Source organism: Mastigoproctus giganteus, chromosome 10, assembly GCF_048544385.1.
Source record: "Mastigoproctus giganteus isolate SK-2022 chromosome 10, ASM4854438v1, whole genome shotgun sequence".
Classification (NCBI taxonomy): Eukaryota; Metazoa; Arthropoda; class Arachnida; order Uropygi; family Thelyphonidae; genus Mastigoproctus; species Mastigoproctus giganteus.
In genome coordinates, this window is record NC_143584.1 from 125,438,712 (window position 1) to 125,454,865 (window position 16,154).

The 16,154-nt window shown below is 39.1% G+C and overlaps 1 protein-coding gene across 1 annotated transcript in view; it reads left to right on the forward strand.

Moving 5' to 3' along the window:
• The first annotated feature begins 473 nt into the window (after window positions 1-473).
• LOC150079270 (echinoderm microtubule-associated protein-like CG42247) overlaps window positions 474-16,154 on the forward strand; it is a 202,901-nt gene continuing 187,220 nt past the window's right edge. Inside the window, exon 1 of the mRNA XM_090383013.1 lies at window positions 474-1,277. Within this exon, the coding sequence (XP_090239139.1) occupies window positions 474-1,277 (804 nt within the window). The remainder of the gene's footprint in view (window positions 1,278-16,154) is intronic.

The window sequence follows — 16,154 nt, forward strand, 5'->3', positions numbered from 1 at the left end:
CATTTGTACAGCACTTGTTGCTGGGGCATACTGCTAAACTTCAGTGCAGTAAGTGGTCCATATTTTAATATATGGAATGCAAATGCTAATATTGCAGTCGCGTGATACCTTTTGTAATCTCCGCAACGACACAATGCAGATACTATGATTTAAACTACTGCGCTGTGTCCAAAAAAACCTGCTGACGTCAATAACTGACCATGCCTGCCTCCACCATTCTCTTGGTTTAACCGAACAGCGACTCACTAAAACACAGCCACCGGGAGACGGCACCACTATAGTCGTTCGATATTCTAGTAAACGGAAATGAGCCTGCATCCGCTGCACGAAGGAGTTAACACTTATAAGGTGTCTCGCCACCACGTAAACATAATGTCTGTATTAAAAGAAGTTGTTAGGGGATGGATTTATGATAACAAAGGCTGTGTGCGTGAAACTAATCACCCTCAGTCTATGCTTTTACAGTTTCGAAGATGGTGCTTTCCATGCAGTCAGGGAAGAGAAAGGGAATTATAGAAGGCTATTTTCGGTGTATTTGGAGGCTAGGTAAAGACGGGACAACTGTAACTATCTTTGCTCGTCAACTACCCAGCTATTCTCGGAAACCCAACGGCAGCATGATTGCAGTCGATCAAGCGCTGGAAATGAATAAATCCTTAGCGGCTCCGTTATTCAAATCAAGCAGGAAAGCCAGGATGTTGACTTTCTATCGAAACGGTGATCCCTTTTCAATGGGAACAAAAGTGTCGCTACTACCCGGTAAGGACTTTTCATCTCTCGAGCATCTTTGTGATTATCTCACTCAGAGGACTAAAATATCCCAGGGTGTGCGCTTTATTTTTGATCTTGATGGCCAGAAGATAACTGAACTTGACGATCTGGAAGATGGTAAAGCTTACGTCGTCTCCGGAAACAAGAACTTCCAAATAATGCCGTATGGCCAAGCAGAACGTTTTCGACCTAATCAATCCCCACATCGAGCGGTTGCTGTCCCCTTGCGTCCGGAAGAGTTAAAACTTTTCCGCCCCGTTTCTCCTAAAAAAAAAGAAACAAAAGAGAAACGACTGAAAAATTCCAGTAATGTTCGCAGTCGTTCTCTCCCAAGTCACCAGGAAGGGATGAAAATAACTGTAATTAGTAATAAGAATCCCACTGTGTATAACCGTGTTCTTCTGAACTTGCGTACCACTCAGAGCTTTGAAGAAGTTGTAAATGATCTTGGTCAATCTATTCGCTTGAAGGAGGCAAGGAAAATGTACACGGCGAAGGGAGACGAGGTAAGAATTTAAACAAAGCAAAAGAAGATACCAAAAGGTGATTTTAGCATTTTCCTTTGTTGGAAACCTTTTATAAACCTGTCGCTCGCATAAATGTTGTCAGAGAGTACTTGAGTATTTATTCGATGACAAGTAAATTTTTGAAAAAAAATTAATGTACTCTGTTTGTTGATTGTATAATTTGGGACATTATCCAAAGATCACTGAAAATGTTCTGGAACTTTTAAGCAAGCATTCAAAGGAGGAGTCGTAGCAGATCGCAGTGAAAACGATCGCTGCTTTTCTATATCCTGTGAAAAAAAGCCTGGGTTCCATCGCCGTCTAAATGAGAGGAACTTTTTACATGTCACTTGCCGAGTCAGTCTCTGGCAATGGCCGTATAGTTTTACTCAGGGAATCCCGGGGTGTTTCATCCCGCAAAACAGGCAAATTGCCATCAATATACGAAATTGACACAAACTATGTACTGATGCTTATTGGTCTTATATAGCTAAGCTATATTAGCTAAGCTATATTGGTACTTAATGTTAAATAACCAAACAAAGCTGAAATCCTTTTAGCTGTTAATAGATAAATAAACTGACAAACGATATCGATGGCCCTGTAAACGTTTTTTTAATTATTTTTTGTCATCAAAAAATTCTTTATTACAAGCAAACAATATATCCCACTTACCGGTGTGGAATTTGGAAGCTTATTTAAATTTAAGGAGAGTTGTATGAATACGGCTCACGGAAAGAAATAGGAATTTCAAGTATTTATATAAAGTGAAGTGAAGGGAGGCTAAATTGGTTACATTATTTAATTTTTTAATTTAATTTAATTTATTCACTTATTTTTTTTGTCTGGTACATAATTGCTTCCGTGCATCATTTTGTCAATATTGATACTAATTCTCCGTTTGCTTCCACTGAGAAAGTATATCTAAAACGATTAAGTATACATGACATTCATTCTTTTATTTTGTCTTTCTTCTTTTTTTTTTTTTGTAAAGATTAAAGGTTTTTATATCATTAGGATGAGAATTTTGAGTAAATTTTAAGAACAACGAAGAAGCAATACATTGTTGTGTAGTCTGAAACATCTTATACAAACATTTCTTTTTGCGGTAGCGTTGCTAATACTTAAGTTTATTATTAAATTTCTTTCATGTATTAATTGTGTGTCATACACTGTCATCCAAAAACATTATCCGGACACACGTCAATTTCACATTGACGAAACTGCCACCCATTTCAATAGAGTGTGAGTTCCCCCTTTGGTCACTATAAACACTCTATTCTCATGTGTAGACTCTCCACCAACGATCGATAGATTACAGCGAGTATATTCCTGGCGCCTTTGTAACCAGGTGGGAAGGAGCAGCAGTGCATAGCACACGCTTCTTGATTAGACCGCGGTTCGAGCCCGTCACCACCAAATACGGATGCGGAAAGGTCAGGGAATGACCACCGCATATCCCGAGCAATATGGCCTTAGTTGCTAATGCTCCAAATAACAAACAAACAAACGAGTATAATCCTCCATTCCTCCTGCAGAACAGTGGCCAAGGTGTATTTAATTAATTGCGGTCTCCAGGATTTCTCCTACGGATTTCGCCAGCTGAACTACGATGTGGGACATGTTATCTTGGCCCCTTACCGATGTTCCAGTTGATCCTCAAACGTTCAAATTGGTCCTGCGCCAGCCATTCCAATTTTTGTACCTCCATATACATGAACCGTTCTCGAATAGCACTCATGGTATAGTGGAGAATTATCCTGTTGAAGCAAATATGGGTCTATGTCAAAGAGCTGCCACATCGTATAGAGCATTTAATTATCCGAAATGTTAAGGAAGGTGTCGGCCTTCATGTTTTCCCGCACGACCTCCAAAGGTCCCAGGCCATACCACGAGAAACAGCCCCACACCATAACCGCACCTCCTCCGAAATTCATTTTAGTCACAATTGCACTTCAGCAATAGACGTCTCAGGGGCGTTCCTAAGGTATGTGGCGCCCTGGTGTCAATTGAAATTTTGTCTCCTTTAAAATTTTCTTCATATGCGTATGTAAGTTTCAGGTTTTCAGGCGCCTCTTGAACAATGGCGCCTGCGTGCAGTGCACCCCCTTTCACCCTTGGGACGACCCGCCCCTGGACGTTCTCCAGGCATCCTCAGCACCGCACTCGTCCATCTGGGCCTTCGTGGGTAGCACAGTTTGTATAATCATCGTTCTCCCCACACCAGGTTGAAGAGACCTGAATTCGAATCCCGTCAATGGCGTGAGGAATTTTTCTGTATTTTAAACAACAACGTGGCTGAGTTAGTGGGTATCAGGCGAGAGTAGCATAGTTTTTCTCCCGGAAACTCGGGTTTTTCGTCCAGCAAACAGTAAATCGACCACAGAACTCAGCAATTTACAGGTATGGCGCAATATGGCCTAAGTTTGCTAATGGATCTAAAACCAACAGCAACCTTTCATCTGATCAGAATAGGGCATAGTCATTCCATCAGACCAATTTTCACTGCTCTGTGGACCAATTACGACGTTCCTTGCACCATAAGGTATTGGTGATGTTTGGCTTACGCGCCGCCGCTCTTCCATGAAAAATAAGGCTGTGGAGCCCGTATGTACTGTGCTTGCACAGACTTCAACTCCTGGTTAATGTTTTCCAGAGATGTCTGATGAGATTGCCAAACCACCCTTCCAAGTTTACACTGAGGGGACACTTTATTAGGTACACCTACCCTTTTCATGAAACGGAGCGCTGCTTCAATAACTGCATTAGATGATCCTATCATGCGAGATAAAGCAGGTGGGCAGATACGTAGGGACGTTGTGCGTATACAATTCAATGCGACAATGGGCAAGGCGAAAGATTTAAGTGACTTTGAATGCGGCATAGTAGTTGTCTCCAAATCGGAACCTTCAAACCTGCTAAAGTTTTCATATACAATCGTATCTCCTGTGTATCGAGATTTGACCTATAACCAATAACATCCACCCAACGGTGATCATATAGTAGGAAACAGTTCCTTGATGCGAGAGATCAATGGAGGCTGACAAATTTCCTCAGCGTAACTAACAGAAATGCTAGTCACTCAAATAATAACGCGGAACAACAATGGTAATCAAAGGGTCATTTCAGAACGTACACCTAGTCGTACCTTATCAAGGATGGGATACTACAGCCGACAACTGAACCAGTTTCCACTCCTCTTAGCAGAAAACAAGTAGGTGTAGTTATACTGGGCTCATGAGCACCAACATTGAGCAATGGAGGATTAGAAAATCGTTGCTTGGTCTGACGAATCGGAATACGGGGAAAACAGTATGAAAATGTAGAGCCATCTGGCCATGTATCAACAATGCAGTCTGTTGTTGTCGGTGATAATAGTGTGGAAAGTGTTTTCTTGGTGCACATTAGGGCTCTGATACCAGTAGAAAATTTGGATGCTACAGGTTATCTAAAAATTGTTTCCGACCAACCTTATATATTCATGGCTGCAGGGTATACACCCTCATGTATACCTACAGATAAATATCCATCTGGGAATGGATAATTTCCAATAGAAAAATGCCCCATGTTAAACAATCGTACAGAACTGGTTGATATTTTGTGGTGGCATCTACAATCATCGGATCTCAATTCAGTACCTGTGAGATACGGCGAAAGGAACTCTTCAGAGTAGAGATCCGCACCCACCAAATTTGTAAACAACTATGGGAGGCAATTGAGTCAAAATGGACCAACATTCCTGTTGCCCAATTTCAACAATTCGTTGAGTTCATGCTGCAATGGATTCAAACTGTTCTGTGGGCGATGAGGGGGAGCACTTGCCATTAGCAATGTACATAATAAAGTGGATACTCAATGTATAATTGTGTATATTCCATGGTCGGTTTTTCCTAGATGAAAAACCCGAGACCAACAAACTCTACCAACTTGTGAAAAATGCAAAAATTCCCTCTCCCCCTTGATGTTACTCAAAGCAAGGGTTTCTCCAAACGGTGTTGTCTAAACAGCGATAGTAACACCACTGTGCTACCGCGAGGACGAAAGTTCTTTAATAATTGAGGGAAATAGTCAGCCCAGATGTCGATATAGACGGTTTATTCAGCTGAGTCTGAGCGTGTAGCACAGTGGTATCGTCACCGTCCTCCCTACTCCGGGTGGAAAAGGCCCGGGTTCGAATCCAGTCGATGACGCGAGGAACTTTAATGGGATTTTTTTCACTCCGTGGCTGAGTTAGTCGGTCTCAGGCGTAGATAGCAAGGTTTTCCCCCCAGAAACTGGGTTTTTTTTCGTCCAGCAAAACAGGCAAATCGACCAGAGAAGACACGCAATTTACAGACAAAATAAATATATGCGTAGATGTAATCATAATTTCGTTTGTTTTTTGTGCATAGCTCCTTAACTGATTAGAATCGGACTCACGTTTATATGAACTTTTTTTTTTACTTTGCACCATATTTTACATTATCCTAATAAAAGTCATGGGACACTCCATGATTCCACGAAATTGTATGACTACGAAATATGTAAATATTTTCGCCTATAAAAGTGATTAGCGATTAGCCCGGCTCATATTCGTTTCAAACTTGTACAGCATACATATTTGAAATGAAGTTTGCTAGATTTAGCATATAAATACATAGAATGAATATCAATATCAGTAGATTTAACAGATTTCAGAGGAGAATGATAATTGCATAGCATATGGAAAAATGCTTGTTCCTACTATTTTTCAGGAATTACACATTTGAAGTCAACAACTGACAACGTGTTTTTTCGGTCCACTGGTCTCTACTGAGACCAATGGACCGTAAATTTTGCCTCCTGGATTGAAGTTTTGGTAAATTCTTTTTGCTCTATTTTGTGGCAGTTTTATGGAAACAACTCTTACACGACTAAACAACTCTTGCCGTTGCCATGACTTTACTTGCACATGCGGTATACTTTCTGCTTTCTTCACGACTATGACATTGCCCTTACACCTTCTACCACAGCTCAGGCGTAGATATCAAGGATTGTGCGTGGTTTCAAGATAGTACGTTTGGAACATTGCAGTGGGCAGCGTAAAGCTCCGCCGCAACCCAGCCGGACATTTTTGGTAGGACTGGTGCCGACCGGGCTAGCCAGGTAGGTAAAGTGCCTGCCTGGCAACCCAAAGGTCGCGGGTTCGATTCCCGCCTCGGGCTTGGATCACAGTAAAATGCAAAAACTTTGGGAGGTGCATTATGGCCATAGAAGCTGATGCGCCAACAACTAACAAGGAAAAAAAAAAAAATGTAGGACTGGAACGCAGAAATGTGACAAGGCCAAGCCATTCTCTATTTTAGTGGTGCTCACGATTTATTTAAAGGAGGACTGAATCATTATACTACGCATCTACTAGAAATTATTTGATAGTCCCTCACGAGCACTGAAACATTGAGGGGCAGTAAGTGTTGCATGTTGTGGTCATTGACAAAGTATTCCATGACTTTTGATAAATACTGTGATAAATAGATAAATTTTAAATATATTGTGGTTTCCCGGGAAGTTAGGATTCGCCAAGGAAACCTTAGTAAATGTATATGCGAACGAGTCTAAACCACCTTCCTCGACTTTGTGTTATTTGTGGATATGGTTAAGCCGTTATCTGATTAATAACATTAATGAAGCTTAATATAGTAGACTGTCGAAATAACGGCACCCCAAATAACGGAACATTCGGGCTAACGGCACATCGAAATCGAATGTTTATATACAGCGCAGATGTTTTGCAGTGCAGAAAAAAGAAAACGGCAAGTCACGTGATTACTGTATTTGTTTACGTTCGCCATTTTGAAAGTGAATTCTGTACTGATATCACGAATTATACCGCTGTTTAACATTTTAAATTAAAAATCCCTCACTGTGGCTCCTAAAGTTAACAAACCTCATACAGAGAGGAAGAAAAAAAAAACATAAAAATATTAAAGCTTACTGAAAAACTTGATATAATCCAAACATTAGGGTCACCCCTAAAGTTAATTCATAACCCATGCGTATTGTGTCTACAAATTGCTTGTTGTTATTTATTTATTATTTTTTATTTTTTTTTTTTTTGGTTTTTAGGAGCATTAGCAACTAAGGCCATATTGCTCCAGGGATATGCGATGGTCGTTCCCTGACCTTTCCGCATCCTCGGTATTTGGTGGGCACGGGCTCGAACCCCGGTCTAATCAAGAAGCATTTACTACGCACTGCTGCTCCTGTCCACCTGGCTACGGAGGTGCCCCAAATTGCTTGTGTTCTGTGATCGAATTGCCAGTTTTGCTGGACGAAAAAACCTTGCTATCTACACCTGAGACCTACTAACTCATCCACAGAGTGAAAAAAAAAAAAGTCTATAAAAGTCCTCGCGTCATCAATGGGGTTCGAACCTGCGCCTTTTCCACCCGGTGTGTGTGCAGGACGGTGACGATAAAACTGTGCTACTCGCACAGACTAAACTTGATATAATATTAATGGAAGAATATAACATTGGATCGTCAACATATTCATATTTTTTATGTGCAGTTAATAAAATTCTTAATCTCTCTATTTCTAATTTAGCCGCATTATTTCTGCATTAAATATACTAAAAATAAAACTTTCTAGATAACGGAAAAATCAAAATAACGGCACCTTGAATCCCCGAAGGTGCCTTTATTCTGAAAGTCTACTGTATAACCACTCCTGAACCTTTTCCTGATGTTACTGATCAGTGATGTTACTGATCATTGCACGATTAATTGTGTTAATAATTTGCTCTATATAAATGTAATTGCTTACTACATAAATATAATATTTAGCGTTTATATATTAAAATACTATCTCTGATAGTCTGTAAATATTGAAAACTTTCTTCCCCTTCCGAAAAATGGCTAACATCACATTAGGTTCCATTTCTGATTGAATTTTTCATAATAATCTACCGGCTTTTCTATCCGTCAGGGAAGCTGTTTCGTATGTCAGCGTGCAGTATTCTATATGGCAATGTGCTGCAGTAAGGATCAATGCATGTATTGGAGAATTCTTATCTCTGCCGCAGTTGTCATCAGGGTATTATTACTGGTTGAATAACCGCACTCTAGGGAGTGGTTTTTATAGTTTTCTCGGAAAAATGATCACACTTTACTATGAAAATACAGCACATATTAGCATTTTGCATTTCATGTAGAATACCTATTGTATATAGAATAATATCACTAAAAGGTCCTCCATAAACTACATAACAGGGGAAAGGACCAAACTAAATAAATATTGCGATCCATTATTATGTTTTTTTTGGTGGGGGGGGGGGTAAGGAGACTACTCCAGAGTAATAACTTGTAATAACTTGGAGAGACGATCAAAACTGTTGTTGTAGGGGAGAACAGTGATGTGCAGAAATTATAAAAAAATGGGTTATTAGATAATTAGTGATAGCCTCAAATATGCATTAGCAAAACTGTTTAAAGTCTTTTTGTGTTTTCAAATCGCAGAACTTTTATTACATTTTGTAACTCACTTGTTTAGCTGACACTATTTCCTCACAGTATAGTGGTTCGTCATTTTTACAAAATCTTTTCAATTTTTCTATACTCTGTCATCATAACTGCATAACAGCATAACTGATTAAAAATTCCTATTTATTACATTTAAAGTAAATCATATTTTACATTTAAAAACTCGCCTAAAGCGAATTAAAGGTAAAGAGTAGCCTTTGCTTAGTATTTCGGTGTTGTGCGGTGAAGCAACATTTACAATAAAGTCGCACGTGCGAAGGACACACCTTTCCTTCTTACCATCTTCTCACACATCTCACACGTGGTTTTCAATGTAAGTTTAGTTCTAAAGATTATTTTGCTAGAATTACCTTATCTACCGAATCTGTAATTTGAAAATAGTTGTGAAAAAAAAAACAAATATTAATAACGTCTTATTATTATTATTAATATTACTAGCCATATGGTGCAAGGAAGCCCGAGGCTTATGCTGCACCAGCCAAAAAAAAAATTTGAGTACCCTGAGAGAGAGAGAAATAGGAGGGAATCACCAAAAAAAGAGAAGAATGATGATATCCAGCTCAGGACCCTGCCAAGCCCATACTCGCCAGATGTGAGCCCCTGGGGTTATTAGTTTTATTTTAACTAAAAATAACTGTCAGTAGTTCTGTACTGGATCGTACACACAATTTGAAGCTGTCTAAAATAGATGGGGCATTTCTGTAAAAATCCTGGAAGTAGTAAAAAAAAAAAAGTGGGAGGATGAGATTTTGTTATGAACACTGCGCGCTTCATATCGGAATGGCATGATTAAACAAGTTTACCATAACATAATTATCATTTTGTTGTCATTTATAATTTGTATTAGGGTTCGCAACACACACACACACACACACACACACACACACACACAGTGGTAATACCATGTACATACTCGGTTATTAAAAATAAGATAATTTATTAACGTGCATTCCATTTCGTAAAATTTTCTATTTCTACTCCAGATTTGTAACAATTACAATAAAGAATTTACTTTGGGGTGAAACTGCCGTTTCAGAACTCTATAGGTGTATCATTCATTCACGTATCTATAGGAGGATATGCCCCTTTGCCCTCGCGGGGTAGTACAGTTGGCAGAACCGTCGTCCTCCCCACTCCGTGTGGCAAAGACCTGAGTTAGTATTAGTCATATAGTGCAAGTAAGCAACAGGCTTTTGCTGCACTGGCCAAAAAAAACCCCTCAACTATCTGCGAAGGCAACTTGTTCTAGCAATCAACAACTCGCTAAAAAAATAGAATCCCGTCGATAATATGAGGAATTTTATGAGCCTTTTTCACAACGTGGCTGTGTTAGTTGTTCTCAGGCGAGGATAGCACGGATATTTCTCCAGAAAAACATACAAATTGACCACAGAATACACACAAATTACAGACACAGCTGAATTGTGGCTTTAGTCGCTGATGTGCCTAAAACCATATAAGATCTTGCCCTCGTTCCCAGTCCTGATTCAAATCCTTTCAAATAAAGTCGGAATGAGAATACTCGTATATAATATGAATATACATTACGCTACAAAACATATTTGGGCATCCCTCACAATGTAGGGAACGGTGCGAACGAGATGTTTACAAAACAGGAAATAGTTTTAAAAATGGCAGGCAGTAGTAGAGATATATAAAATCATATAAAGGAGAAACTGAGGAGATCAAGCCTTGATCATATATAAAATTATTATTATTTTTTATCTCTTTGTTTCATGTCAGTAGTGCCGTCATTATTTGTATTTATGATGGGTAATACTCCAGAACACGGTGCCCCTTTGACAATTACGTCGAGAAGAAGAGGGGGAAAGCAGTGACGTACGGTTCGTAACTCCGCCCACTCACTGCGTTCCCCCTCTTCTTCTCGACAACTGCACGTGGCGAATGTCACGCGACATAACAGTACGGCGGAACCGAAAAATAACAAAATTATCGGCAACAGCAATTTTTTCGGAGCAGCAGCCAAAATAATTGCAAATTAAACACTAATTTCGTTCTTCAAAACGAAAAAAAAATAATGGGACGCAGCAAACGACCAATTTTAGACAAATAACTGGCGAAGTCCCGCAAAAAGGTAACCTACCATTTTTAATTAAACACAAACGAAAGACAATTAAAAACGTAATTCCCAATTGAAAAACGTTCTTCAAAACGAAAAAAATACAATGAGACGCAGCAAACGACCAATTTTCGACAAATAACTCGCGAAGCCCCGCAAAAAAGGTAACCTACCATTTTTAATTAAACACAAACGAAAGACAATTAAAAACGTAATTCCCAATATACATTTTTTTTTTCGTCCAACGACTGGTTTTTGCTTGAATCCTTCCCGAAGTCGCATGAAAACATAACCTTTTCTGGCTAAACAGAAACGAAAGTCAATTAACACGTGCAACGAACAATAAAATTGCTCTTTGCATAAGCACAAAATGGCAACATACAATTTTTTCTTTTTTTTTTAAAAAAACGCAACGGACACACTACTACGTTAATAATACGTGAAAATAACACAGAAATACAAGACAAACTAAACTCACCTCACAGCAGCAAAAAACAAAGAAACAGTTTACCAGCAGGACGGAACGGGATAACGACAAAATGAAAACCACGAGGCAATAACCAGAGAAGTAACAGCTCAGCACCGTACGCACTAAAAACCAACATTCAAAAGAAAGAACACGCAACGAATTTCGCATTTAGCGCTCCAGTGACGTCGTGTCACGTGCCATCCACGTGAAACGAAGAGGGGACGCAGTCAGTAGGCGGAATCAAAACCTGTCAGTCACTGCTTCCCCCATTCTGACAGCCAATTACAAGGGGGCACCGTATATTGGAGTATGGCCTTATGATGATATGATGATGATTTGTATTAATGATGATAAAGCAGGCAAGATTTTTTCTTACTTGACCTTGCAAATTGCTCAAAAAAAATGGGAAAGTTGGGGGAAATTCATTGATCATGTTCATATAAGAACGATGTAAACGCCACTTAATATTTTATATAATTCTGTAGAAGTATAATTAATATTAGAAGTGTTTTTAATAAATGTGTAAACAATAAATTTATAACAGCGCAAACATTATTTTATAACGTATGCATTGTATATAATACAATATAATACATAATGTAATTTTACAGGCGTACTATTGTTGCATAACCTGGGAATAGCTTGTTGTTTCGCTTGTTATTTGGTTTTTGGGAGCATTAGGAACTAAGGCCATATTGCTCCGGGAATATGCGGTTGTCATTCCCTGACCTTTCCGCATCCTCCGTATTTGGTGGTCACGGGCTCGAACCCAGGTCTAATCAAGAAGCATGTGCTACGCACTGCTGCTTCTTCCGACCTGGCTACGGAGGCGCCCTGGGAATAGCGTAACCTTATTATTACACATATGTATCTCTTAATTTAGTGTGGTATTTTTAACTTAAATTTAAGCTGAAATCATGCCTCAAGTTATAGTAGTAACACAAAGAGTTGAAAGTAGTGGGCATGCGCTGGTTCAGGCTAGAACGGCAGCGGGCACTTACCCTACAAAGAAATCAGCACTTTTCTTCTTCTTCTTCTTATAAACAGCTACTTGTTTCACATTTGCAGAGCAATCTGTAGCAAGTCATAATACACCCAAAGTAGGATGCCGTTTTTGTTTTCGTTGCAAAGGGTGTGAGGGGAAATAGGTACAAATCAAATTCAGGGTTCAATAAGAGAATATGAGAGCTTGAAGAACAGGGTTAATGCCTTCAAGGGAATTAAAAGGAGGGACCCATCAAGTACTCATCTATCCAGCTCAAAGTTAAAGCCTACACTTACATCAGACAACACGGTGGCATTCCCAAAGGCAGAAAGCGAAAGCACTGGTCCTGCAGGAAGTAGTCATTGTAGTCTCTTTATTATCACGAAAACTGGATATACATCGTGCAAAAAAAAAAGAAAAAGATAGTAATAGTAATAAAGGCATGTGATGCAAGAAAGCAAGCGTATGAGCTTATGTAGCATCAGCCAAAAAAAAAATTTACACAACCATTCCCTCTAAATGTTTGTCCAGTTCCTCCTTGAAATTATTTAAGCTATCAACTTCAACAACGACAGATGGAAGTTTGTTCCAACAATTAACCACCCGCTAGCTAAAGGCAAATTTCCGCACATCTATTCTACAACTGTCTTTCCTCAATTTGAATTTATGCCCCCTTAGGTTCGTAATCTGAGCAAGTGGAAGAATCCCAATCAGATCACCTCGCAGGTTTCCAGCCGCTACAATTTGCAGAACTTAAGCCTCTCTTGGTAAGAGAATCCCTTCATTCCCCTCACCAATCTTGTTGCCCTTCTCTGTACACGCTCAAGCAAATCTACATCTTTCCTAAAATGAGACCTCCAGACCTGTACGCAGTACTCAAGACGTGGCCTGACCATTGCCTTATACAAAGGGATAATCACTAGCAAAATTCCTGTATATTATTGACAAAACCCCATGACCTGCTCTTGCAGCCTGTCTGCATTGCTCAGAAAACTTCATATCTGACTGCACAATTACTCCCAGGTCTTTTTCATTTTCTACCACCCTAAGTGTAGTACCAAACAGTTGGTATGTTCCTCTGGGGTTACTTCTACCCATATGCAGTACTTTGCATTTGTCAATGTTAAACTTCAGTTTCCACTTCTCAGCCCATCTGCCCAAATTTTCTAGATCCTGTTGCAGTAGCACTACGATTACTGTCATTAACAACCATGCCAACCTTTGTATCATCTGCAAACTTCGACACAAAGCCTCATTTACCTTCATCAATATCATTGATAAATATATCGGTGTTGGGCCCACTGATAAAACAACAGTGGGCCTAACACCGAACCTTGTGGAACTCTACTAATAACATTAGTGCACGAAGAGCAGCGCCCATTGATTACCGCCCTCTGTCTTCTCCCACTCACCTTTAATACTCTGCTCCAATTTGTACAGTAGTTTTCCATGTGCAACAATGTCAAAAGCTTTCCTTAAATCCAAGTATATGATGTCAAAATTATTTTTTGCATCCAGTTCCTTTGTAACCAGATCATAGTATCCAATGAAATTTGTCAAACAAGAGTTTCCCTTAACAAACCCATGCTGTGTCTGAATTATTACTGCAGTCTTGTCTAGATGATCCTGCAATGTATCTTTAACCATTAACTCTATTATTTTACCCGGAACAGAAGTTGAACTAACTGGTCTGTAATTAATCGTGTCACCCTTCGATCCCCCTTTGTGAATTGGGGATATATTGGCACATGTCCAGTCCGTGGGGACCTCCTCTGAGTCCAAGGATGCTCTCATAATTATGGCTAAGGGTTTGCTTAGTCCCCTTGCCGCCTCCTTTAATATAATTGGATAGATCCCATCCACCCCAAGTGCCTTTCTTATGTTTACCATCAAGGTTAAAGAGGACCAGAATATATCTACCTTAGGCGAAAGTTAATGATATTGTATATAATTAGCATTAGTAGAGGCATATGATGCAAGAAAGCAAGCTTATATAGCACCGGCCAAAAAAAAAAAAAAAAAAAAAAAAAATCACTTCCTGTTTCACCCATCCATTCACTCCAAAAGTTTGTCTAGTTCAAATATCCGCACATCTATTCTACAACTGTCTTTTCTCAATTTGAATTTATCCCTCTCTCAGGTGGGTGCGGAATTTGGGCAAGAGGATGAATCCCATCAGCATTGAATTTATCATCTTTTAAAGTCACAAGAGGTTATATTGTTTTAAACATTGGTACTAATAACAGTAGTTTTCCAAAAATAGTCGATCTGAGGATTTTCTTAACAGGCATTTATGGGCAATATTGACAAAAAGCTGCGAGTTAGGATTAAATTTGAAACAATTGTCTGGAATTTTGCCCAGACGTGATAAAAGGAAGGCTCTTATCATGTCTGGAAGCAAGTTCGGCCTTGGAGATATTGTGCAAGGCTCATGGAGTAAAATTTTTCGTAGGGTGGTCTGTGCTTGTTAATGAGAAAGATAATTTTTTCGGGAATGGGATAGATAAATAGAAGTGGTGCAAGAATATTTACTGCTGCTATATCGAAGGAGAAAGAGAGAAGGGGAGGGGAGTGGAGAAGTTATACTCTTGGTAAAGAAGCACTCTGGGTGCATAGCCTTAGAATCTAAGGCTATGCACCCAGATGACGTGGGTGGTGGCCATTGTAAATTGAGTTAGTTTACTGTGATGTAAGCACTGGGCAAGCATAAATAATAGTAGGAGTGTGTTATAGGCGTAATGAATGAGGTGCATTTTAACGAATCACTATACAGGCATATAGAATAAACCAGTAAATCAGAATATCTTATAATGGGAAATTTTTACTTTCCAGATATTGACTGGAACTTGTGGGTTAAGCTCATGAAGCTTTTCTGGAAGCAGAACTTTTCCTAGATTTATTGAAAGATTGTTTTTCGGGCAAGCATGTTAGATAGGCCAGAAGAGAAAGCAATACTGTACTCTTAATCTGATTATTAGTAGTGACTCTTCAAGCATTAAGAATTCCAGATAAAGGAATTACTAGGTGGGAGTAACTATAATCCATTGATGTGGGATTTAGCTTGAAGCTTTTGCCCTAGAATTAACTATATGGGACTTACTTGAAGATATAACTACTGCTAGGGAATTTTGCTTTCATAAAGGTGGTTACAATGGTTTTAGTCAGTTTTTAAATTATTTTCAGTGGAACTGCCTGATAATGTTACTAACTGCACTTTCTAAGTGGGAGGCACTCAGGAAAGTAATCGCAGAAGCTACTAAGCTTTTTATACTAAGATATTGTTCATGGATTAGACTTAAATAGATGTCGTCAGATTAACCGAGGAAAATAGTTAGAGAGAGAGAGATAGAGAGAGAGAGAGAGAGAGAGACCTCTAAGCTTGACTTATTTTCCAGAGCAAATAATAGAGTCAGTGGTTAAAGAGGTAAAGCAAGATCATCTTGACAAGAAGCAATTACAATTCCAGCAATCCCAGCATGAATTTGTTAAGAGGAGATTTGTCTGATGAATCTGATTGGCTACTAAAACGCAGAAAAGCAACTGGATGCAAAAAAATTATTTTAACATCAGTTAATTAGATTTCAGTAAACTTTTTGACACTTCGGTTTGAAAGATTGCTGTACAATTCGAGTAGTGGAGCTTTAGGGTTAAGTTACTGCTATGGATAAAGGGATGGGTGAGTGGTAGAAGATAGAGAATATTAATGGCGCTGCTCTGCTCTTCTTGTTGTTAATTAAGGTGACCACCTGTCCTGTTTTTTTCTTCGGCCTTCTTGTCTATTAAAATTTTTAATGTGAAAAGCTGAGTTTTTTTATTCTTTTTTTATAGAGAAAAAAACAACAGG